Here is a 26,109-nt window from a genome sequence, read left to right on the forward strand (position 1 = left end):
GTACCTAGTCAAAGTTATAGAAACTTTGACATAAGTTTTCAGTGCCGGGCTCCGTCCGATAATATCACCCATGTATGAGGCCTACTATCCTGCTTGCCTAGGAGAAATAAGGATTGCCTATTTGATAAGATTTTCTCTCTCACTGAAGCAAGTATCGTGAGATGTTTTATAAATGAGCGATAAACATTATCATCTAGCTATGAAAACCACGTTCCTCAAATGAACTGCATCTAATGGGCATCTGTTCTAGAATATTATTTATGTGACATAAATGCAATGCTGTTGAAAAAAGAATTAAATTAATCCTAACATAGCTGCTTTAGTTTGTCAATGGGTCTGTGATATCATAGACTGTTTTGAAAGTAATTGGACCAATATCAATCACATCTGATTGGTCATAGATAGGCTGCAGCATTACCAGAAGCTATATTCTAGAGCAGTGTTGAAAGATCTAAAAACAAATATATATATATATATATATATATATATATATATATATACACACACACACACACAACCTTTTCTGCAAGTTTAACAAACTAGGACTAGCTAAAATTTCCTTACTTTATATGGCTGTGCAGGATCCCAATGTACCCAGTCATAAACCACATTTTCACCTTCTTTAACCACATATTTTGCCCAAGGGGAAATACGATACAGGATCTGTCCATTTTTATCATGAATAACCACCTAAGAAACAAAAATAGAATGTTAGGAACAAAATTTTCATGTAGCATATATTGAGCCAGGTACATTAAAAGATTTCTCCCATATTTGTCTAGATTCTTTTGTAATATTCTCAGGATTTATTTCAAATATTATAGTGTTTAATTTTTTAGAATATTTGTGTAACAAGTAAAACCATCTTTGAAATGATTAAAAAAGTTTTAGACTGCTAACAGGTAGATCATCACAATATTGGTGGGCACACAGTTTTTTACCATATGCTTTTATATGATATTTACATTTAAAAAGAGCCCTTTATAACAGTGAGAGAGTTTGATTTTTTTTTTTTTACCCATGGTATTTACCACATAACTTGCATGTATATTGAGAGTTAAAATGACTGCAGATCTAGATCTGTGAATGTCATTACCCATGAAGTAACTACATATTTTTCATATTTTTTATGAATCTTGCCTTTCAATGTGTCTTCATACATTCGCAGACCTATATTTTGAAAAATTCTCTAGGCTACCTTCCTGCATATTGTCTTGCTTTAGTAGGTCTAGTCTTGTATAGATGCTTACTGAAAGTTTTCGAATAGGCTATCTTACAGACTTGCAAAGATTCAACCTACAAGCAAAGCAACTGTTACAAATCCCTGGTTCTGCAAACCAATATCGGAACAAAATCAGATGAAATTTTAGTCCTGGAGGAGTTCTGCACTAGTGCGGAGCACAGAATTTGCGCAGAATTCCCTTCCTATGCAGCTGCACAGATATTCTGTTGATGGGCAGCAATGTAAGCGCTGAGCATCAATTTCTGAAAGACTTTCTTCTCAACACTGTCCAATAATCTAGAGTCCTTCCCCAGGGAGTGGTAGAAAATCCTGGTCTTTTTAGCCCATTTCAATACGGACTCCACAACCACAGACTGGTGCAGTTGCTGAACCACACCAAACCCTGAAGATTGTTGGACCCTATATTTGAGATCCATTTTTTTGGCAACTGGGGAACAGGAGGCTGTATAATCCTATATTCCATTTGCAGATCCCAAAATATTGAGTGAATCTGTATCACTGCAGGCTCAGAAAATGTTTCCAAAATCTTCAGTATCCTGAAGACTTCCATATGGGGAATTCTTGTCCCTATCGACACAGACTGATTGCCAGTTTATCCAGGAATTTAGAGTTCAAGAAGTCTTTTTGCAGAGATGAATGCTCCAATGGGTCAGGTAAAGAGTTTGAGCGGATCCCCATAGACCCTTCCCCCAAATCCAGATGTGGATGGGCACTAGCCAATGAAAAGTCAATTTATTTATTTATTTTTATTTAACATTTTTTATATACAGAGGTTCTAGTAACAATGTTACTAATCAGGGTCATTGGTCATCTTAGATGGGAATATTTCCAGGCATATTCCAGATCGTGGTGTCCCATACTCCATCCTCAGACTGGCTGGATTCCTCTACAGAGAGTGATATAGTTGTGAGGGTTAGATCCCATCACAGAGACCTCTAATGGGAGCTTCCAAGGTGTGAAAGCAAGCGGGATTCACTCTTGTGGTAACATATCTTATATTTTGGACTAGAGAGTTTGAAGGGTGCCTTTCATGTCACTGTTCACTAATGAGGTAAAAAAAAAAATCTTCACCAGTTCAGGCACTTTATCTATGGGTTGTGGTGTCCTTTGATCTGACGTTGGGGGAAGAGACATCCTCTTCTGAAACCAATATAGGTTCATCCTCCTGAGAAGTACATTCTACCTGCAGCAAATACAAAGGCGCCAGGGACTGGTGCACAGACTATGCCAGGAATCAGTGTTTGAACCGTGCCAAGGGCCAGTTATGTGCAAATGGCACCTGCATCAGCAGAAACTTTTACTTCCATGGCGCAGCCTGCACTGTCAACTCTGAAGCATGGCACTTTTTCTTCTGGGCCAACAGGTTCTGCGAGGAAGAGAGAATCACCTGGGTGCACAGAGGAGCACAGGGGCTCCTGCACTGACATTTCCGCCATCTTGTTCAACTCCTGAACTATGGTGGATTTGGAGCCCGGCACCACAGTTGGAGAAGCTTTGTCCAAGACCCCACTCTGGGAGGAGGAATGCTTACTGGCTTTTGACTGACCCGTGAAGTTTTTCCACCTTCCTGTGGACTCTGGGACCTCAGTGACATCCAACTGCGGTCATAGTGGTTAAGATCATCATAACTGCCACACTGAGTCAGACCAGAAAGGTCCATCAAGCCCAGTATTCTATTTCCAACAGTGGCCAATCCAGGTCACCCCTGCAGGATCCCAAATAGATATATGTTCCATGCAGTTTATGTCCAGAGATAAGCAGGAAAAGCAAATATCAAAACTGCACATTTTTTTTATAGTATGTTTATTAGTTTAAACTGGAGCACCACAGAGATCAGCAAATGAAAATATATTAGTCCACGAATGCATGCTGTTAAGTGTAACATTAAAAACTGCGCATTTTATCGCCAAAATGTGTAACTCCCATCTGGGATGTTTTAGCTGGGAGTGATGGCTTTCATTCATATCACCTCTATATGGAAGATACTGCTCCCTGGATCCTTCTTTCCTATCTTCTGTTAATGTAGAAGGACAGGGGTCAGCCTGAGGGGTTTAGAGTTAGGTCCCAGAATGAGCTGGCGAGATTGCTGAACAGAGCAGTGAATGATTGGTTAGTTAACAAAAGGTGGGTACTGAGAGAAGCTCTCCACACACACATGGGTTTCTCAGAATTCGTTTCCACAATGGCAGCATCTCTACATTTCAGTGACTTGGGATTATCCTCCAGTTTCTTGCCAGAACGCCGTTGATCTTTTCCTTCAGATCAGCAAACTTGCAGGCAATGACTGGGGAATAACCAGCACTGATCTGGCCGAGGTGGTTTAAGATAATCACCTGCAAAAACAAGTCAGCCCTCGGTTTGCTCTGTCAATAGCATGTCATGAAGCCTTCTATTACTGTGGTCCAACAGGGAATGTCTTGGAGGTGTCTAGACAACAGATTTTATTATTAAGTTTCTTTATTTGATGTACCACTTTACAATAAAAATATTTAATATAAAATACTTAATGTAATAATTCAGCATACAAAACCAACATTAAAAGTAACAAATGTAGACTAAAATAAACAGAATTAAAATTTACAATCTACAAACTAGAAACAATCCCAAAATAAATTTGCTAACTTGAAACATTCCAGAATAAACAATCAAACCTTAAATTAAAATATTCTCCACCCTAAAATCAATACTAAAACTCAAATGATCTCAGAACATACACTTAAATCAATATTAATCACTGTGCAAAACATGAATTGAATAATTACACGAAGCTTGAGTATTGAAAGCTTGTTGAATGAACCAAGTCTTCAGAGCCCTTCTAAATTTTGAATAATTTGTTCTATAATACCAATCCTTCTTCTTCCCTACATCCAATCCTTGCATTGAGTCACCTAAGAAGTCTTATAGGAGGAGGAGGAGAGGACAACAGTGCCCCTAGAGAAATTGAACTGGGTATTTGGCCAGGTTGGGGTTCTGAGGATTCCCTGCTGCACCACAGACCCTTTTCAATCTTAATCTTGCATGTTTCACATTAAGACAAATGAAAAGCCCAGCTGGATCAGTGGCAGAGTATCCTGGGTCCAGTTTGCACTTCTCTGGTAAGCCAGGGTTGGGGGATGCTGTGGAATCTGTGCACATAATCCCTTGGGGAGGAGTCACAGTCCCTGCACAACAGTGACATCTAGTGGCTGCATTCAGGGCCCACTATTGCAGGATTCCAGAAGGAGCCCTGGCACATGGCTGAATAACGGTCGAGACTGAAGCATTTGTAACATTTATCAAGGCAGCCAGCGATGGACATGTTACAGCCACTGTTGCCACTGGACGAGGCCTTCTTGAAGCCAGATATAGTTTGTTTTTTTTTTCCTTTTGGAGTAGCACTGAAAAGTTGGGGCTGCAAAGGCAGCCAGGTAACTTTGAAGAACAAGTTAGTTGAAGTAAGAACTTCAGAAAATTGAAGAGAGGTACCAGAAGAAAAAAACCCCACAAAAACCTAGGAGAGAGAGTAGCTATAGCTCGGGCAAAAAAAAAAAAAGACTGAAAGGCTCATGAGGCAGCCTGTGCATAGGAACTCCCATACAAGCTCAGTAGCATGGCGCTGCCAGATGATGTTATCCCCTCATGTCATGGCTAATTTAGCCCGGCTTGTCAACCAGGAAATGAGTGTTTTGACCATTTGCCACACTTCTGATCAAAATCTTTTCTTCTTTTCTAATTTCTCTTTGAATCTTACAAAAAAAAAAAAAAAAAAAAAGCATGAATGCCATAAGCCTTCCATTTCCTCAAAGTATTTGATGAAACGTGCACTTCTCAGAAACCTTAAAAAACACAAAACATCTGCATTTCCTCATTATGAGGTGGTTTCACTAAGGTGCAGTAAGACTTTAAACACAGAAAATCAATGTGTTAAGAAAATATCCCTTACTGAAAGTGGATTCTCCCATGTAATGGGGGAGAGAAACATTAGCTGCAAAAAATGTTACTACCACTGCCGGAATGCTGGGAAGAGGAACTGAGCAATGCTGTTGAGACTGCAAAACGGCCTGTAAGAAAGGCAGGAATGAAGCCGGAGCATGGCTTACGATGTCTACATGGTACACCAACTCTGAATAATGGATAAGGGCTAGGGGAGCACTGTTTTTCCAGATAATAGATAAATGGAGCCCTGGATAAAAGGCGCTCTACTGCAGTGGTTCTCAACCCAGGCCTCAGGGACCACCTGGTCAGTCTGGTTTTCAAGATATCCCTAATGAATGTGCATGATTTATATCCTGAAAAATCAGACTAGCTACGCAGTCCCTGAGGATTGGGTTGAGAACCACTGCTTTACTGTTCTGTGCAAATTACAGATATGAAAAAAAAGAAAGCCCCTTACCTTTAATTTGGATCCATGAGGTATAGGTGATGATTTATCTTGTCCAGGAGGGATATAAAGCTCCCATTTTCCAAAATCCATTCTTTTATATGGGTGAGAAAAAGGATTCCAGCCATCTGCAAAAGAAAAATATACTAAAATTTACATTCTGCAACAGCACAACGATAGGCCAGATTGACAAACTAAAGAGTAGCGAATCACCTGGACCGGATGGTATACATCCCAGGGTTCTGAAGGAACTAAAAAATGAAATTTCAGATCCATTAGGTAAACAGGCAGATTTTATTTATTTTGTTTTGTTAAATATGTTTATTGGTATTTCTTATACATAACATAACAGATACACTGAAGTATAAACAAACTACTCACAAGCCCTTCCTTATTTAGATATTTATATTCCACTTTTCACACTTTTTTAAGCACTTCAAAGTGGATTACATTCAGGTACTGTAGGTATTTCCCTATCCGCAGAGGGCTTACAATCTAAGTTTATACCTCAGGCAATGAAGGGTAAAGTGACTTGCCCAAGGTCACAAGGAGCGGCAGTGGAACTTGAATCTTAGGTCTCCTGGTTCACAGCCCGCTCTCTAACCACTAGGCTAATCCTCCACTCCTCACTTGTGCGTGGAAAAAGTGGGGGTTACACACGTGGCCGGGTCTTGCACACACTGCGTGCATTTTCAAAGGGGCCCAGCCACGTGCATACCCCCGTTACGCGCCAAAGTGCTGGGCCCAGATAAAGGGGCAGACAGGGTGGGGGTGGAGGAGGCTGGTACAGATGCCATTTGCCGCTTTGCCAGGGAAGCAGCAGCAGCAGCAACTTAAAAAAAAAAACCCAAGGAGGAGGAGAGGGGAAGGGGAAGGAAGGTTAGGTAGAGGGGTAGGGAAGTTCTCTCCCAGTCCGCTTAATTGCAGTGGACTGGGAGGAAACTGGGGGAAGGCCAGGAGGCATCGCCGCGTAGAAACTGCAAAAGTATCCTATCCCTTGTGCGCGCTGCCCGCACATGCGTACACAGATTATAAAATCCGGTGCGCAGACACGCAGCCCCTGGAATTTATAACATATTCGGGGCCAGCGTGCACGCTATAAAATTGGTGTGTCCATGTGTGAACGTCGGGAAGCGCACACACATGGACACATGCGCTTCTTTTAAAATCTACCCCAAAATTTTTAACCTGTCATAAGAACATAAGAAATTGCCATGCTGGGTCAGACCAAGAGTCCATCAAGCCCAGCATCCTGTTTCCAACAGAGGCCAAACCAGGCCACAAGAACCTTGCAATTACCCAAACACTAAGAAGATCCCATGCTACTGATGCAATTAATAGTAGTGCTATTCCCTAAGTAAACTTGACTAATAACAGTTAATGGACTTCTCCAAGAACTCATCCAAACCTTTTTTGAACCCAGCTACACTAACTGCACTAACCACATCCTCTGGCAACAAATTCCAGAGCTTTATTGTGCGTTGAGTGAAAAAGAATTTTCTCCGATTAGTCTTAAATGTGCTACTTGCTAACTTCATGGAATGCCCCCTAGTTCTTCTATTATTCGAAAGTGTAAATAACCAATTCACATCTGCTCATTCAAGACCTCCCATAATCTTAAAGACCTCTATCATATATATCCCCCCCTCAGCCATCTCTTCTCCAAGCTGAACAGCCCTAACCTCTTCAGCCTTTCCTCATAGGGGAGCTGTTCCGTCCCCTTTATCATTTTGGTTACCCTTCTCTGTACGTTCTCGATCGCAAATATATCTTTTTTGAGATGCAGCGACCAGAATTGTACACAGTATTCAAGGTGCGGTCTCACCATGGAGCGATATAGAGGCATTATGACATTTTCCATTTTATTAACCATTCCCTTCCTAATAATTCCTAACATTCTGTTTGCTTTTTTGACTGCTGCAGCACACTGAGCCGACGATTTCAATGTATTATCCACCACAATGCCTAGATCTTTTTCCTGGGTGGTAGCTCCTAATATGGAACCTAACATCGTGTAACTACAGCAAGGGTTATTTTTCCCTATATGCTTCACCTTGCACTTGTCCACATTAAATTTCATCTGTCATTTGGATGCCCAATCTTCCAGTCTTGAGCAAACGTAAAAAGGTAGATGCCGAAGAATGTCTTTTTCAATATCTTTTATTGGCTGAAGACGTGGGCAGTTTTTATTGTTTTATACGTCTCCAGCCAATAAGAGATATTGAAAAAGACATTCTTCGGCATCTACCTTCTTACGTTTGCTCACGGCTTTTCTAGATCGCCTACCTTGATGCTTTTTGGGCCCAATCTTCCAGTCTTGCAAGGCCCTCCTGTAATGTATCACAATCCGCTTGCGATTTAACTACTCTGAATAATTTTGTATCATCCGCAAATTTGATAACCTCACTCGTCTTATTCCTTTCCAGATCATTTATATATATATTGAAAAGCACTGGTCCAAGTACAGATCCCTGAGGTACTCCACTGTTTACCCTTTTCCACTGAGAAAGTTGACCATTTAATCCTATGCTCTGTTTCCTGTCTTTTAACCAGTTTGTAATTCACGAAAGGTCATCGCGTCCTATCCCATGACTTTTTAGTTTTCTTAGAAGCCTTTCATGAGGGCGTTTGTCAAACGCCTTCTGAAAATCCAAATACACTACATGTACCGGTTCACCTTTATCCACGTGTTTATTAACTCCTTCAAAAAAGTGAAGCAGATTTGTTAGGCAAGACTTCCCTTGGGAAAATCCATGTTGACTGTGTTCCATTAAACCATCCATTGTACCTGAAGACTGGAGGGTAGCCAATGTAATCCCAATATTTAAGAAGGACACAAGGGGCCATCCGGGAAATTATAGACCAGTGAGCCTGACTTCAGTGCTGGGAAATACAGTGGAAGCTATTCTAAAGATCAAAATCACAGAGCATGAGAAAGACATGGTTTAATGGAACACAGACAGCATGGATTTACCCAAGGGAAGTCTTGCCTAAGAAATCAGCATACGGTTTTTGAAAGGGTTAATAAACATGTGGATAAAGATGAACCGGTAGATGTAGTGTATTTGGATTTTCAGAAAGTGTTTGACAAACGCCCTCATGAGAAGCTTCTAAGAAATGTCAGCCAGAAGATGGAACGGTGGTGGCGGGCATCGATGACCAACGGTCACAGAGGAACCATCACCGTGGGGGAAACCAACCATGAAAGTAAACTTACCCAAAAATGTCAAAAAACCTGACTGGGTCACTTTGAGAAAGGCACAGAGAGGGACCCAGTGACAGAACAGAGAGAAAAAAAAATTGTGAAAATGTGAAAAAGAAGTTTTCCACTAGGACAAAAAGCCAAAATGTTTAAGAGCTGAATCAACCACGAAGACTCACAGCTCCACGGAAAAGAGGCTGAAGGGAGATCCTGCATGGATGTATGGTATAGAGCACGCTGAGCATGTCACCCATGTGCGAGGACATAGGTGACAACTATGCTGCTTGACATTGGAGAATAAGGCAGGTCAAGAAAAATTTTGAAAAGAAGCTTACCAGAGAGGTAAAAACTAATTTAAAAAAAACAAAACAAAACAAAACAAAAAAACCACACCCCAAGAAACTTTGCAAGTAATTTGAAGCAAATTACGAGATAGTTGTTTGGACCACTAGTTGACCACGCAATAAAAAGGGCAGTCATGAACAAGGAAATAGCTAAAAAAAAACTAAGTGAATTCTTTGCCTCAGTCTTTACTGAGGAGGATGTTGAGGACATACCCACAACAAAAGTGTTCTTAGATGGTAATGATTCTGAGCAACAAAAATAAATCACTGCAAAACTGTGGATGACATAATAGATCCACAGAGTAACAAATCACCAGAACCAGATGGTATTCACCCCAGATTTCTGAAAGAACTCAAATATGAAACCGCAAACCTGTTACTTCTGTAACCTATCATTTAAAACAGCCATAGTACTTGAAGACTGGAGTGTGGTCAATATAGTGCTGATTTTTAAAAGTACTCCATGGTGGATTCGGGAAACTATAGCCTGGTGAGCCTTACATAGTGCTGGGCAAAATAGAAGCATCTATTCTTAAAAACATTACTGGCCATATAGACAGACTTAGGATGTAATTTTCAAAAGGATTTACTTGCTTAAAATTGGGTTTTGTGGGTGTAAATGCACTTTGGGGCGGATTTTAAAAGGCCTGCGCGCGTAAATCCTTCTGGATTTGCGCGCTGGCGCGCCTAAAGCCCCAGGACGCGCATAAGTCCCGGGGCTTTGGAAAAGGGGTGGGGAGGGGGCGTTCCCGAAATGATGCAGCATTTCGGGGGCGTGCTGATGGCCCGGGGGCGTGGTCGAGGCCTCCGGACCAGCCCCCAGGACTGGAACATGAGCGGGGCTGCCGGCAGGCGCGCTTTCAGCAGGCGTAACTTTGCCGACAAAGGTGGGGGGGGGGGGGTTTAGGTAGGGGAAGGGCGAAGGAAAGTTCCCTCCGAGGCCGCTCCGAAATCGGAGCGGCCTCGGAGGGAACAGGCAGCGCCGCTGGGCTCGGCGTGCGCAGGTTGCACAAATGTGCACCCCCTTGCGCGCGCCGACCCCGGATTTTATAAGATACGTGCGGCTATGCGCGTGTCTTATAAAATCCAGCGTACTTTTTTAAGATCTACCCCTTTATGTGCATAAGTGGACTTTTGGAAAATTGCTATGATATATGCTATTGAATTGTCAATAGGTTTTACGCATGTAAATAAACTAAAGGGTGAATTTTCATAGAAGTTATGCATGTAAAGTAACATATTGTAGCAATGTTTAAAAACCATTTACACGATAAGTGCACTTACGGCAGGTAAAACCTATTGACAATGCAATGGCATATATTAGAGCAATTTTCAAAAACCCACATTCCTGCGTAAAGTGAATTTACAAATGATGTCAACAAACGTGGATTATGGTGGGCCAGTTGATATAGCTTCACTGGATTTTCAGAAGACATTTTACAAAGTCTGTTTGAGACTCTGCCAAAAATTAGAAAGTACTGGGTGGCCAAGATGGTGGCTTGAACATTCATGCTATTCTAGCCCTTGGCGTCTCGTGGATTGTTTTCCTTGTAAGTGTATAGTTAAATTTCAACAGACTACATTCACTTTTTTTGAACCCTCACAGCTTTGTTTTTTCCTGGATTCTAAACTATTGGTAGGAGGAGGGAATGTAGGAAATGGGTAAATGCTGTTAAGATAGGTGTTTGGATACCATAGATGTCATTTGGCTCATTCCTACACCTGGAATACCATGCCTGTCAATCTCAGTCAAGAGCAATGTACTCAAAAATTTAAGAAAAAACTCAAAACATGGCTCTTTAAACAAGCCTTCCTATAACACCCTTCCCTCCCCCCCCCCAGTTCACTTTTCACACTTCCCGACTCTTAAACTCCCCCCCCCCGCCCCCCTTTTAAGAGTCACCCCCCTCATGCTACTCTTCTTGGACTTACTATCTCGCAATCTCTCTTAGCAGTGCTAGATGGCCCCCTATGCCATCCGTGCATACTGGTACCAACTTACATTCTTCATAAATTTTAATGTACCTTAGTGCTAACCTCTGTGTTTACCACATATGTTGAAATGACTCTACCCCCTGAACTCCCATTACCCCTGTCACTGTTTTACGTAACTCTTTCCCGGGTAACATCGCTCGACGTAACAGTTCCAACTCTCTATATAGATCTACTTCCTCGCAATCCTGCTTAGCTGTGCTAGATGGCCGCAATGCCAAGTGATCATATTGTTACTGTTTTACGTTATGCATATTTCTTGATATGCCTTTATCGTTAGCGTTACACTCTGCCTTCACTCTATTTTTTTTTTTTAAATTACTTTTCCTTAACTCCCCTGTTGCCCCTGGCCCTGTTTTATGTAACTCACTTTTCTCTGTTAACAACGTTTCGATGTAAACCGGCATGATGTGTCCACAAATGTCGGTAGATAAAAGTCTTAAATAAATAATAAATTCAATAAATGTGAATTTACCAATTTCTTATTTCTTTCGATTACCATACCCTCCATGGCTTTACTTTCTTGACCCTCCCCCCACCCCCACCAATTGTGGGCTCATTGAAGACATTATTTCCTAATTCTTTTTTCTTATCCTCTATTGACATTTAAGTCTTCCATTTCTGCTCAAGTGTATGCTTGTATAATTTGAAAATTATAAATAAAAATTTAAAAAAAAAAATTTTGAAAGCCCTGGGATAGGAAGTGTTCTAATGCGGAATTGTAACTGGTTAAAAATAGGAAACAGGTGGAGAGACTAAATGATCGGTTTTCCACATGGAGAAATTATTTTAACAAATGCAGAAAAAGGTCCATAGTGAAGTGTCCCAGGGATCAGTACTGGGGACCTGTGCTATTTCACATATTCATTAATGATCTGGAAGAGGAATCAACAACTGAGGTGATCAAATTTGCAGATGTCAAAATTGTTAAAATAAAGTGGAAGATGAGGAACTGCAGAAGGATCTTGTTAAGACTAGGAGACTGGGCATCTAGATGGCAAATGAAAATTTAATGTGGACAAATACAAAGTGATGCACATAAGAAAAAATAATCCTAATGCCAAGTACACAATGCTGAGCTCCGTATAGGAAATCATCATCCAGGAAAAGGACAATAATTTTGAAATCCTCAGCTCAGTGTGTAGCAGCAGTCAAAATACACAAGGAGAATGTTAGGAATTATTTGGAGAGGAAAGGAAAAATAGAGAATATCATAATGCCTCCATATCAATTCACAATGCGAATGCACCTCGAATACTGGGTGCAGTTCTGGTTGTACCATCTCAAAAAAAGACATAGCAAAACTAGAAAGTGCAGAGAAGGGCAACAAAAATGATAAAAAAGGGGAGGGAACGGCTTTTCAGCTCAGAAAAAAAAAAAAAAAAAGACAGCTGGGGAAAATAAGGTGTTTATAAAATCAAGAGTGGGATGGAAAAGGTAAATAGGGGACAGTTATTTACTCTTTCAAATACTAAAACAAGGGGGCACACCATGACACTAACCACCGGCAGATGCAAAACAAATCGTACAAGCTATCTTTCCACTCCATGCACAATCAAGTTGTGGGATCTGTTGCCAGAGGATGCAGTCAAGGTGGCTAGCATGGAGGGGTTTAAAACAAACAATTAACAACCAAGTAGATTTGGGCAGGCCATTGCTTATCCCCGGGCATGAGCAACAAAATAAATCTACTTTTTGGAATCTGCTGGGTACTTATGACGGAGGCAGGATGTTGGGCCTGTGGACCTTTGGTCTGACTCAGCACGGCAAGAGACCTTTGTATACAAACAGAGGAAAACAAACATTTGACATCCCTTGCAACATCAACAAGTGAAATGAGAAGCCTAGCGCTGTCCTCTCTTTCCACAGAGAAGGTCACCAAAAAGATTTTCTGAGAAAGTACAAAGTAAAGAAGAAGAAAGATTTTACAGCCAGAATTAGAAAACTGTTCCTAACAAAAAGTATCCAACTGCATGGAGAAAGATATAGAAATTAATTTAACAAAGTCTTCACATGCAAACTTTTTTTTTTTTTCTTAACCAGAATGCAAGTACTAAAAAAACAAAACAAAAATGATACCAATTCTATATCCTCAAATAAGATTTTATAGTGCTACTAGACATATACAGCACTATACAGATCAGCATCCCTGCACTGCGGAGTTTACATTCTAATGTAACCTTGGGTCCGTGAGACCATCCTAGGGGGTCCTTCAGAAGGAACGCAAGAAAGCTTAGCTAGGAATAAAAGCAGTGGGCTGCTGCGACCTGTGACAGGCCAGGAGAATAAGAGTGGGGCCTATTGTAGCCCCCCCCCCCTGCAGACTAGGAGGAGGAAGGACAGAGAGAGGGGCTATTCGCACCCATTAGAAACCTCAAACCACACCACTGCATGCTTGGCAGAGGTTGGGAAAACAGGGACAGATCGCAGCCCTCGAGAGTTATAAACCCCCATGCTGCATAGGGAGGATGTGGGGGGGAAAACTGACCGATTTCGGCTGCAAGAACTTGTGCGTCTGCTGCACGTTGAGGAAAGCTGGGATATCACAGCGGTGAGAAACATTTCCCTCTGCTGCCACGTGCTCTGCCATTGGCCCGACAAGAGAAAAAGGAGAGGAGAGCTGCACCAGAGAAAAAGGAGTAGAATGGCTCAAAGAAAGAAAGGAGGAAATGAGTCTGGGACTGACAGTTTGAGGGGAAAGAGAGGGGAGAAGGCATAAGACAGGAGTAAAAGAAGAAATGGAGGATAAAGAGGAGGACAGGAAGCCATGATTGACCTGGTTAAGGGGAGTGAGAGTGGATGGCAGCTCATCAGGAGAGGAGAGGACCCCCCAGAAATCATGTTGGACAGAGGAAAAAAAAAAAAAAAAAAAAGAGTGAGCAAGGGATACAGGAGGGAAGAAGGGAAAGGTGACCATCAGGTATCAAGGAGAAGAGAGAATGAGACAATAGCCAGATGTGTATAAGAAACAAGAGAGTTATTTAGGGAGCCAGACAGAGAGGTCTCATTAACCTTCTTCCCACTGAAAAGCAGGCTATTGTTTAGCTTTTCCTAAAATCTAAATTTTGTGACTATCATTTTCTGCATGTGTTTATTATTTTCTTTTAAGAAGATAAGAAACTGCCATACTGGGTCAGACCAAGGGTCCATCAAGCCCAGCATCCTGTTTCCAACAGTGGCCAATCCAGGCTACAAGTTCCCGGCAATTACCCAAACACTAAGAAGATCCCATGCCACTGATGCAATTAATAGCAGTGGCTATTCCCTAAGTAAACTTGATTAATAGCCGTTAATGGACTTCTCCTCCAAGAACTTATCCAATCCTTTTTTAAACAGCTATAATAACTGCACTAACCACATCCTCTGGCAACAAATTCCAGAGCTTTATTGTGCATTGAGTGAAGAAGAATTTTCTCCCATTAGTTTTAAATGAGCTACTTGTTATCTCTCATTTATGATTCTTAGAAAGTATAAAAGCAAAGCAGGCTAAAGGGGGGGGGGGGTTGACTTTCATACTTTTTATCTGGATAAACCCCTATTTACCAATATAAAAAAGCCCTTTTGAAAATGACTAATCTCTGTCACTCAGTAAAAGTAGCTGGGGGGGGGGGGGGGGGGGGGAGATTTCACGCAGAGAATTAATTTTGAAATCTTTATGCACACTTTCATGCATCTACTTTGCACCTGCTTCAAAGCAGATGAAAAAGTACACAGGAACTAAAGTACTGGCTTTCCCTGGTCAGCCTGAGTTTTCAAAATAAATTCCTGCAGGCAGTTTCCCTTTGAAAATGACATTGCAGGTCAGCAGGTGCCAAGCTGATTTCCTGTCAGCTCATATCAAGTGGCCTAGCTGGAATTTTTTTTTTAACTCGCTTCCTTTTCCCCATTGCAGCTGATCTGGAAGGTTATTTACACTTTTGGATAACAGGAGGACTAGGGGGCACTCCATGAAGTTAGCAAGTAGCACATTTCAAACTAATCGGAGAAAATTGTTTCATTCAACGCACACCTAAATGCCTAGTTTGAAAATTGCCCCCTAAATTCTTCTAACCGGAAGTTTCCCTGTTTCTTGGTTCTTATTTATTTTATACAAGTTTGATTAAAGCAGAGTCTCTGACCTGTCACAGGTGTTCTCCAAGGACAGCAGGATTTCAGTCCTTACAAGTGGGAGCGACATCATCCGATAAAACCTTATGTCAAAGTTTCTAGAACTTTTAGTGCGCCTCACTGAGCATGCCCAGCATGCCAAGACATTATGATTCCACAAGATCACCCCTTCTTGTCCTTTACCTTACCATAACCAACTGAAGCCAACTCCAAGGGGAGGTGGACAGGTTTAATGAGGAATCCTTAACTGCAGACTGCCCTGAACAAAAAATAGAGTGAAACAAGTGCCAGAGGACACAAAGAAAGTCTTACCATAAACAGTAGATAGCAGGATGAATTAGCCATGACCTGTGGGCGACATCATCTGGCAGCACCAAATGGAACGGTCTCTTCAAGCTAATAAGAGTTTTGAGCTCTACTAAGTATGTGTGGGAGTTCCTGGGCAGGAGTTGCCTCAGATTCTCCTCAGTCAGTAACAAAAAACTTATAGAACAGGATAGTTTGCTGTTTGGGGAAGAAGGTGGGTCTCTCATGGCCAATTCATCCTGCTATCTATGGAAGACACCATTTACGGTAAGCAAATTTGCTTTTTCCAGGGATAAGCAGGGCTGAATTAGCCATGACATGGGGAGGTTAAAACCAAGGGTTGCAGCAGAGCATTTGCAATAAGCAACCTGGACAATGGACTATTTCTGTATAAGATGGTGCAATGCAGCTTTTCCCATCACACTGTCCATGGAGGCCCAGAGAATCCAGGCAATAATGGGAGGTGAAAGTGCACCAAAACCGGATAGCTGCTTTGCAAATGTCTTCCACTGGAACCTCTTTAAGATGTGCAATGGATGAAGTTATTGCTTCTACCTGGGGAGATCTGACTGGACTGGTAAGATCTAGGCCCAACTGCTTCATAGCAATGCTGAGTAAGAAAGTGTTCATACAAAATGAAAAGCTGCGATGCTTTTCTGTGGGGTTGGGTACGTTGCTTGTAATATGCTAGGGCTCTTTTACAGTCCAATCTACAGAGATTCTTTTTTTCCCTCATGGGTGTGAAGTTTTGGACAGAATGTAGGAAGTGGTGAATAAACATGTGGATAAAAGTGAACCAGTAGATGTAATGTATTTGGATTTTCAGAAGGCGTTTGACAAAGTCCCTCATGACAGGCTTCTAAAAAGTCATGGGGATAGGAGGTGATGTCCTATGTGGACTGCAAACTGGTTAAAAGAGAGGAAACAGAGAGTAGGATTAAATGATCTGTTTTCAAGTGAAAAAAGGTAAACAGTGGAGTGCCTCAGAGATCTGTACGTGGACCAGTGCTTTTTAATATATTTATAAATGATCTGGAAAGGGGCACGACAAAATGAGGTGATCAAATTTGCAGATAAAAATTATTCAGAGTATTTAAAAACAAGCAGATTGGGGACTGGGAGAGGAGAGGAGAGAGAGAGGTGAGAGGAGGCTCCTACCAGCTGATTCAGGAGCGTAGTTTGATCTGCTCCGACAGAGCTTCAGCTGTGGACAACCCAGCATCCTGACGTCATCACCCTGGGACGCTAGAGGGGCCTTCTTAACTGGCCCTGCAGCAAAGCTGCACGGCTTTGTCCAACTTGGAATTTCTAATCGCTGCTGCTGCCCACTTTGAAGTTTCCTTCAAGTAAGTCCCTCTCTCTCCCTTTGTTATTTCTACTGTGCATCAACTTGTTGAATTGTATGGGGAAGAAGAGGAAAGGGACTTTTCGCGTCTTCCCTTCCACCCCACAGTTACTCTCCCTTCTGTGTCCCAGCCTACTATCAATGGGTTCTTAAGGCCTTTGGGGACCAGTACACCATCAGGGATGCCTCAGACTGGCATGGGGGCTACTGCTGCCTCTATCTCGGGGAATTCCACCTCCCTTAGCTCTGACTTCCGCCTGCCACCTAAATTGGACTCTGTGCCTTTAACAGGTTCACAGGAGAATTACCTACAGCCTATTAGGTGCTTCACAGGCTTCTCCTGTGGTGAGGGGGACCTGCTATATTGGACTCTCAGGCTATGATAGATGTTCTAATTCCCTGATGACACCTGCTCCTGATATTTTTTCTAATCTTCCTGAGACACCTGCACAGATTACTATGGAAACTCTTTGGACTGCTATCAAGGGTCTAGAAATTTCTCTTGGGGCAAAAATTGAAAATATTTCTAGGGCTGCTGGCTCTATTCATATCAGGGTTTGGGGCATGATACAGTTATTAAGAACATAGAACGTATTCTAATTGGGAAAAGCAATGTGAAATACTAGGGAAATGTGATACAGCTCTGATTAAAGGGCAAGAATTTAATCAACGTAGGTTAGAAATCTTAGAAAAATAATTTAAGGAGATTGAATTTAAGAACTCTAAATTTTCTTAAGTCATCTAGCATCTCACCTATTCAAATGCTTAGGAAATTCTACGTGGAGGTACTCAAGGTACCACAGGATTCTATCCCTCCCATTACAAAGGCCTTTTATATTTCCTCTAGACCTGTTGAATCCTTGAGTAATCCCCCTACACAACCTAATGTACTAGATAATTTAACTGCTATGCTTCAGGATTCTCAAGTCGATATTGAGGGCTGTGCCACCTTATTGGTGGTAGTTGCCCTGGAACCTGGTAGAATTTGGACCATGAAAATATTTTTTGTGCCTCAGACAAAAAGGTTTTGTGGCCAACGGTTTGCAATATTTCCAGATTTAGCAAAAACCACTCAGATGAGACGGAAAGCTTTTTTGCAAAAAAAGACAGCACATATTAAATATAGGTGCTATATTTCTTCTTCAATATCCGTGTAAATGTTTAGTTAAACTAGGCACTCTTAAATATATGTTTTCTGATCCAGATCAGTTAGAAGTTTTTTTGCAAAATAGAGAAAGACTTATCTATTTCCTCTTAATATTGTTGACAGAGTCCAAGGTTTAGCTGATTTATAAAGATATTCTGGTCATATTACCTTTTGTTTATTCAGCTTTAATACAGTCCCCTATTAGATTGCCTATATTATTTCTTTGTATTTAATTTTTCTTATTGTTGTGTTTAATATTTCATGTATGTCAAGTTTTTGACTAAGAATTTTGAAAAATCATGAAAATAAAGAATTAAAAAAAAAAAAACAACCCCACCCCAAAACACCCCCCAAAAGCAGATTGTGATAAATTGCAGGACAACTTGACGAGACTGGAAGATTAGGCATCCATATGGCAGATGAAATATAATATGGGCAAGTGCAAAGTGATGCATAAAGGGAAAAAAACCCATATTGTAGTTACACAATATTAGGCTCCATATTAGAAGCGACCACCTAGGAAACAGATCTAGGCATCATAGTTAATATTACATAGAAATTGTCACTCAGTGTGCTGTGGCAGTCAAAAAAGCAAACAGAATATTAGGAATTATTAGGAAGGGAATGGCATATAAAATGGTGGATGTCATAATGCCTCTGTATCGCTCCATGGTGAGACCACATTCTTAAATGCTGTATGCAATTCTGATCGCCGCATCTCAAAAAAGATATAGCTGCATTGGAGAAAGTACAGAGAAGGGCAACCAAAATGATAAAGGGCATGAAACAGTTCCCCTATGAAGAAAGGCTAAAGAGGATAGAGTTTTTCAGCGTGGAGAAGGGACGGCTGAGGGGGGGATATGACAAAGGTCTACAAAATCAAAGGACTTGAATGGGTAAATGTGAATCAATTATTTACTCTTTTGTATAATACAAAGGACAAGGGGACATACTCCATGAAGTTTGCAAGTAGCACATTTAAAACAAAGAGAAACTTCTCTCACTTAACGCACAATTAAGTTCTGGAATTCATTGCCAGAGGATGTGGTTAAGGCAGTGTAGCTGGATTTAATTCTTAGTGGAACGCAAGATTTGGTGAGAGAGGTAACGGTGGTGAGGCCAAGTGGCAATAGTGATCATAACATGATCAAATTTAAACTAATAACCGGAAGGGGGACAATAAGTAAATTTACAGCTTTAACACTACATTTTCAAAAGGGAAAAAGCTCCAGGGGCGATCCAGGTAACTAAAGACCAGTGAGCCTGACTTCAATGTCGGGAAAAATAGTGGAAACTATTCTCAAGATCAAAATCGTAGAGCATATAGAAAGACATGATTTAATGGGACACAGTCAACATGGATTTACCCAAGAGAAGTCTTGCCTAACAAATCTGCTTCGCTTTTTTGAAGGGGTTATTAAACATGTGGATAAAGGTGAACCGGTAGATGTAGTGTATTTGGATTATCAGAAGGCGTTTGACAAAGTCCCTCATGAAAGGCTTCTACAAAAACTAAAAAGTCATGGGATAGGAGGCGATGTCCTTTCGTGGATTACAAACTGGTTAAAAGACAGGAAACAGAGTAGGATTAAATGGTCAATTTCTCAGTGGAAAGGGTAAACAGTGGAGTGCCTCAGGGATCTGTACTTGGACCGGTGCTTTTCAATATATATATATATAAATGATCTGGAAAGGAATACGACGAGTGAGGTTATCAAATTGCGGATGATACAAAATTATTCAGAGTAGTTAAATCACAAGCAGACTGTGATACATTACAGGAGGACCTTGCAAGACTGGAAGATTGGGCATCCAAATGGCAGATGAAATTTAATGTGGACAAGTGCAAGGTGTTGCATATAGGGAAAAATAACCCTTGCTGTAGTTACACGATGTTAGGTTCCACATTAGGAGCTACCACCCAGGAAAAAGATCTAGGCATCATAGTGGATAATACTTTAAAATCGTCAGCTCAGTGTGCTGCAGCAGTCAAAAAAGCAAATAGAATGTTAGGAATTATTAGGAAGGGAATGGTTAATAGAACGGAAAATGTCATAATGCCTCTGTATCGCTCCATGGTGAGACCACACCTTGAATCTGGTGTACAATTTTGGTTGCCGCATCTCAAAAAAGATATAGTTGCGATGGAGAATGTACAGAGAAGGGCAAACAAAATGATAAAGGGGATGGAACAAATCCCTTATGAGGAAAAGCTGAAGAGGTTAGGGCTGTACAGTTTGGAGAAGAGACGGCTGATAGAGGTCTTTAAAATATTGAGAGGTCTTGAACGAGTAGATGTGTATCAGTTAATTACACTTTCGGATAATTGAATAAGTTAGCAAGTAGCACATTTAAGAATAATCTGAGAAAATTATTTTTCACTCAATGCACAATTAAGCTCTGGAATTTGTTGCCAGAGGATGTGGTTAGTGCAGTTAGTGAAGATGGGTTCAAAAAAGGTTTGGATAAGTTCTTGGAGGCGAAGTCTATTAACTGCTATTAATCAAGTTGACTTAGGGAATGACCTCTGCTATTACTGGCATCAGTAGCGTGGGATCTTCTTGGTGTTTGGGTACTTGCCAGGTTCGGCCTGTGTTGGAAGCAGGATGCTGGGCTTGATGGACCCTTGGTCTGACCCAGTATGCAATTTCTCAAGTTCTTAAGGGGTTGCAGGGTCAACCTCTTATCATCCAGGCAGTGAAAGCCAGGAATCCGATGTTCAGGGATGGTACAACCTGCCCCAAATCCGAGTGATGAGGTTTGGGGGACATCCCTAGCCTGATTTGTTCACGATAGACATCTCCCTGAGGAATGGAAACCAAATCTGCATTGGCTAAAAGGGAATTATGAGGATCATAGTCCACCAGTCTTCTCTCAGCTTCAACAGTCTTAAACACAAGCAGTATCTGAGGATATGCATACAGAAACCCTCTGCCCCAAAGTAGGGCATAGGTGTCAAAGGCTAGTTTGCCCCCATGTTCATTTCATGTAACGAAGAGTGAAGCCTTCCTATTCAGAGGGGACACAAACAAATCCACCACGAGTGTGCCCCACTGTTGGAAAATCTGGCTTTCTACCCCCCTCCCCCAGTCCAGAGACCAGCTTCATCTGTCTACTTGCCAGATATATGACCCTGAGAACCATCCCCTGAAAAATGGTCCAGTCCCACAGCTAGACAGTCTTCTGGGATCCCATGCCTCTCTGCTTGTTGATGTAATACATTGCAATTTGATTGTCTGTTTGAACTAAGAATATTTTGCTGGCCAATTGATCTCTGAAAGTTTTTAGTGCATATTAGATCTTTCTTACCTCCAGGAAGCTTATTTGGTGAAGCTTTTCCTGAGCAGACCAAAGATCCTGGGTGCAGAACCCTTCTGCATGAGCTTCCCATCGCAGGTTGGAAGTATCCAATTGTGAGGACAATTTGAACTGGAGAAATCTGGAAGGGTATACTCCTCATCAGATTGGAATTGTCCCACCAAGACAGAGCCCTGAGCAGTTGTGCGACATGGTTGCTGTCCCTAGATCTTGAGTGGCTTGCAGCCACCAAGATCTGGGATTCCATTGGGCTCTCCTGATGTGACAACATGCCAAGGGCATGGCATGTACAATGTACGTTATAAGGCCCAACATCCTCAACATATTTAGAAGGTTCAAAAAGTGAATAGCCTGTTGATTATTTGAATGCTCGCTCAGCTTGTAAAAAAGAACTGGAAATAGTTGAAGATCAGAAGTTTCATCTGACTAAAAATATATTATTCCTTGGTCAAATCATAAGGCATTATGCTTCTCTGTTGAATTGAGTATTAAGTTTGTCTCTGGAAGATTTAATAAAACTGAGGAGAAAATTTGAAGCAGAGTTCTTTTATCAGGATTGGAACAATCCTGTCTTTTGACTCTGCTGAGAAAGCATTAGATTAGTGGGACTGTTCTCTTGCAGAGAACAGTCCCACTAATCTTTATGATAAAGTTGTGCCAATTACTATGATTAATAAGATTTCAACTGAAGAATGCACCATGGTTCAATGATACTTTGAGAGATGTTAAGAGAAAATTGAAGAGAGTTAAAGAAAATGGTGAAAATTTAAAGTGAGGATACTAAAAAGGCTTGAAGATATATTTGTGTCTGGAAATTCATTAATGGAGACCAAGAAAAATTATTGCTCAGAATTAGCGTGTAATTGCATTAATAAACCTTTAGAGCTTTTTAGCATTGTAAAGACAGCAGTGGGCTGTGAAGTTCTATAAGCCTAATTGTGATGATTTGGCAATGTTTTTCATGAAAAAGTTCAACATCTAGTGGCTAATTCAAGTACTAATATGCAGTCTTATGAGATGTTAGAAACCATTAACTGCTCGGATATAAAGTTGGAACAGTTTCTGCCAGTGACTAAGAAATCTTAATACTTGCCCTCATAAATAGATATAATAAAATACAGTACTCACTAAAGTCGCCAGTGAGGAAAACAGCTTCTGCTCCTGGAGCCCATTCTCTACAATAAAGACCACCATCTGCCTGTCTGTTGACACCAAATGACTCATAGCTTCTTGAAAACTTGTCAAGACCTCCTTCGCTTTCTTCAATGCCCTTCAGGCGGTGAGAAAATTGTATGTACCTTTCAAAGTAAAGTTGGAGATGGTCAGAAACAAATCTGCAAAAATGTTCACAAGCTGACAAGAACAGATATTTGACAGAGGAAAAAAAAACTGTATAAAATAATGTGGTTTACTACAGGCTATAAGTCTTCACAATACTTTAAATATTCACTCGTCTCAATCTTTGGTTTTTGTTTTCAAAATGCAAATAAAACTCTAAAAATCTTTTACTGTCCAGGCAGAAAGCTGGTTGCTAGTTTCAGTGGCATTTTATGTCTATATAGATAGCAGCGTTATTTCATGCAACCCTATTGATAGTTTTGTTCAAAAACAACAAATTCAACAACTTCTTTCAGTAAGTGAGGTCTGAAAATACCCCAACGCTGGCTGCGCTTCGATAACTTTTCTTCAGGGAAATATTCGTTGTAGCTGCTTCTGCCAGAGAATTTACTGAATACTGCCAAAACTGTGACAAACAGAAGGCTGCATTCAGTAAACTCTCCAGCAGAAGCACAATGTGGTAGAGTCCTTTTCTTGTGATAAGCTAAGGCTCTTTTGCAATTCAAGGTATGAAGGTTTTTCTCCCCTTCATAGGCATGAGGTTTTGGAAATAAAATAGGTTAACACGGATAGCAAATGTTGCTTACCTGATGTAACAGGTGTTCTCACAGGACAGCAGGATGTTAGTCCTCACAAATGGTGACATCGAGGATGGAGCCCACCACGGAAAACTTCTGTCAAAGTTTAACAGAACTTTGACTGGCCCCTACTGGGCATGCCCAGCAAGGCACTGACCCTGCAGCCAGCAGGGGTCTCCCTTCAGTCTGATTTTCAAAGCTACAGGCAGTGCCTAGAAAGTAAAAACAAAACGAACCCAACACACCGCGGGGTGGCGGCGGTTTCTTGAGGACTAACATCCTGCTGTCCTGTGAGAACACCTGTTACATCAGGTAAGCAACATTTGCTTTCTCACAGGACAAGCAGGATGGTTGTCCTCACAAATGGGTGAGTACCGAGCTGAGGATGTCCTGACTTGCACCAAATGCACCCAACGACGTGCAACAGCAGTACAAGTGGGGTGGAATTTGGGAAAGGGCATCCGCACCCTACCGGGAAGGTGGAAGGGTGTTGGTACATCAGGTTGGAAAAAGGTTACGCAAGACAATTGGCCGAAGATGAGTCCTGTCTTCCAGCTTTGTCCAAACAATAGTGGGCTGCAAAGGTATGGAGAGAACTCCAGGTTGCAGCCCTGCAGATGTCAGGAAGCGGCACCGATCGAAGGTGTGCCACTGACGTAGCCATGGCCCTCACAGAGTGTGCTTTGACACGGTCTTGGAAAGGAATGCCAGCCTGCTCATAGCAGAAAGAAATGCAGTCCGCCAACCAGGAGGAAAGAGCCTGCTTACCCACAGGTTGTCCTAACTTGTTAGGATGGAAAGAGACGAATAATTGAGTGCTCTTCCGTGAGAAACTGTACGGTCTAGGTAAAGGCTAGAGCTCGTTTACAGTCTAGGGTATGCAGGGTCTGTTCTCCAGAGTTGGAGTGGGGCCTGGGAAAAAAGATAGGTAGTATGATGGATTGATTGATATGAACTCAGAACTACCTTAGGTAAAAATTTAGGGTGAGTGCGGAGTACCGCCCGGTCCTGCAGGAGTTTAGTGTAAGGCGGATAGTAACTAGGGCCTGTAATTCACTAACCCTGCGAGCTGAAGTGATAGCCAAAAGGAATAACACTTTCCATGTGAGATACTTTAACTCACAGGAGTGCAGAGGTTCGAAAGGAGGTTTCATTAGACGACCAAGAACCAGATTAAGGTCCCAGGATGGGCCGGAGGCCGTAAGGGTGGCTTCAGATGGAGCAAGCCTTTAAGAAACGTGTTACTAGGGGTACTGAAATAGGGACACCCTGTACACCTTTATGGAAGGCGGCTACCGCACTGACATGCATCCCTAATGGAAGAGGTTTTAAGACCTGATTCCGAGAGATGCCATAAATAGTCCAAAATTTGGAAATTGGACAGGAAAGGGGATCAAGGGACTGAGAAGTGCACCATGTGTACCTTTTCCATTTGTATGAGTAAGACTTTCTTGTGGAAGGCTTTCGTGAAGCTATCAGGACTCGAGAACGGAATCTGAAAGGTTGAAAGGCTGAAGGACTAACTTTCAACATCCATGCCGTCAGGGACAAGGCTTGGAGGTTGGGATGGAGGAGGCATCCGTCGTTTTGAGTGAGCAGATGCGGGTCCTTTCCCAGAGGAATGTGCCTGCGGATGGAGAGATCCTGGAGTATTGGAAACCATACTTGACGTGGCCAGTAAGGTGCTATCAGGATCATGGTTCCTCCGTCCTGGCGTAGCTTCACGAGAGTCTTTGACACAAGAGAAGTGGGGGGAATGCGTAGAGCAGACCGGTTGTCCACTTGAGGGAGAATGCATCCCTCGGCCGAGAGTTCTGGCTCCCGAATGAGAGAGCATAATCGTCCACTTTGTGGTTCTGAGGGGACGCAAAGAGGTCTATGCGGGGAGAACCCCACTTGTGAAACAGAGAGGTCGCTATCAGAGGATCGAGTGACCACTCGTGCGTCGGAAGACACGGCTCAGCCGGTCTGCCAATACATTGTCTACTCCCGGCAGGTAAGTGGCCCTGAGGTACATAGATGGGAGAGGGCTTCCGCCCAGATCTGCGCAGCTTCCTGACACAGAAGGAAGGAGCCTGTGCCTCCCTGCTTGTTTATGTACCACATGGCCACTTGGTTGTCCGTCTGGATTAAGATTATCTGATGAAAGAGATGATCTTTGAAGTGCGGAGCGCATAGCGGATGCCGAAGTTCCAGGAAATTGATCTGGTGTTCGGCTTCCTCGTTGGACCATAACCCTTGGGTTTGAAAATTGTCCACATGGGCCCCCCAACCGATGTGGGAAGCGTCGGTGGTTAGGATAACTTGCGGATCCGGTGGAAGAAAGGGTAAGCCCTGAAGGAGGTGACTGAGTCGTCCACCAAGTTAAGGATAGGCGCAGCGCTTGTGTGACTGTGATTATGGAGGACAGAGGCTGAAAAGCTTGAATCCATTGTTGTCGTAGAGTCCATTGTGTTACCCCCTCATGGCTAGTCTGGTCATGGGAGTGACTTGAACCGAGGATGCCATGTGTCCTAGGAGAACTAGGATTGGCGAGCTGTGGCAGTGTCTTGAGACTGGAGCTGGTGAGCTAGGGACATGAGAGTTTGGACCCGTTGTAGCGGAAGGTAGGCCTTTGCCTGTAAGTGGTCCAAGTCTGCCCCAATGAAAGATAAGGTTTGAGATGGGACGAAGCAAGATTTCTCGTAATTGACAAGAAACCCTAAGGAAAGGAGTGTGTTGATTGTCAATTGTAGGGAGGACCGGGCAATCTGAGGGGTGGAGGCCCTGATCAGCCAGTCGTCCAGATAGGGGTATACGTGGACACCTTCCTTCCTGAGGAATGCTGCT

At 42.1% G+C, this 26,109-nt stretch overlaps 1 protein-coding gene across 2 annotated transcripts in view; it reads right to left on the reverse strand.

The window, feature by feature from the left end:
• Positions 1-26,109, reverse strand: part of GBE1 (1,4-alpha-glucan branching enzyme 1) — a 153,406-nt gene that overhangs the window by 103,155 nt on the left and 24,142 nt on the right. The window contains exons 2-4 of one of the 2 annotated variants that reach the window (XM_029588010.1): positions 22,493-22,662; positions 5,616-5,731; positions 565-690 (exon numbers count right to left, since the gene is read on the reverse strand). In XM_029588010.1, the coding sequence (XP_029443870.1) occupies positions 565-690; positions 5,616-5,731; positions 22,493-22,662 (412 nt within the window). The remainder of the gene's footprint in view (positions 1-564; positions 691-5,615; positions 5,732-22,492; positions 22,663-26,109) is intronic. The other variant, XM_029588011.1, reaches the window with a different exon arrangement.

The sequence above is a fragment of the Rhinatrema bivittatum genome, chromosome 2 (genome assembly GCF_901001135.1).
Source record: "Rhinatrema bivittatum chromosome 2, aRhiBiv1.1, whole genome shotgun sequence".
In the NCBI taxonomy this organism is placed as follows: Eukaryota; Metazoa; Chordata; class Amphibia; order Gymnophiona; family Rhinatrematidae; genus Rhinatrema; species Rhinatrema bivittatum.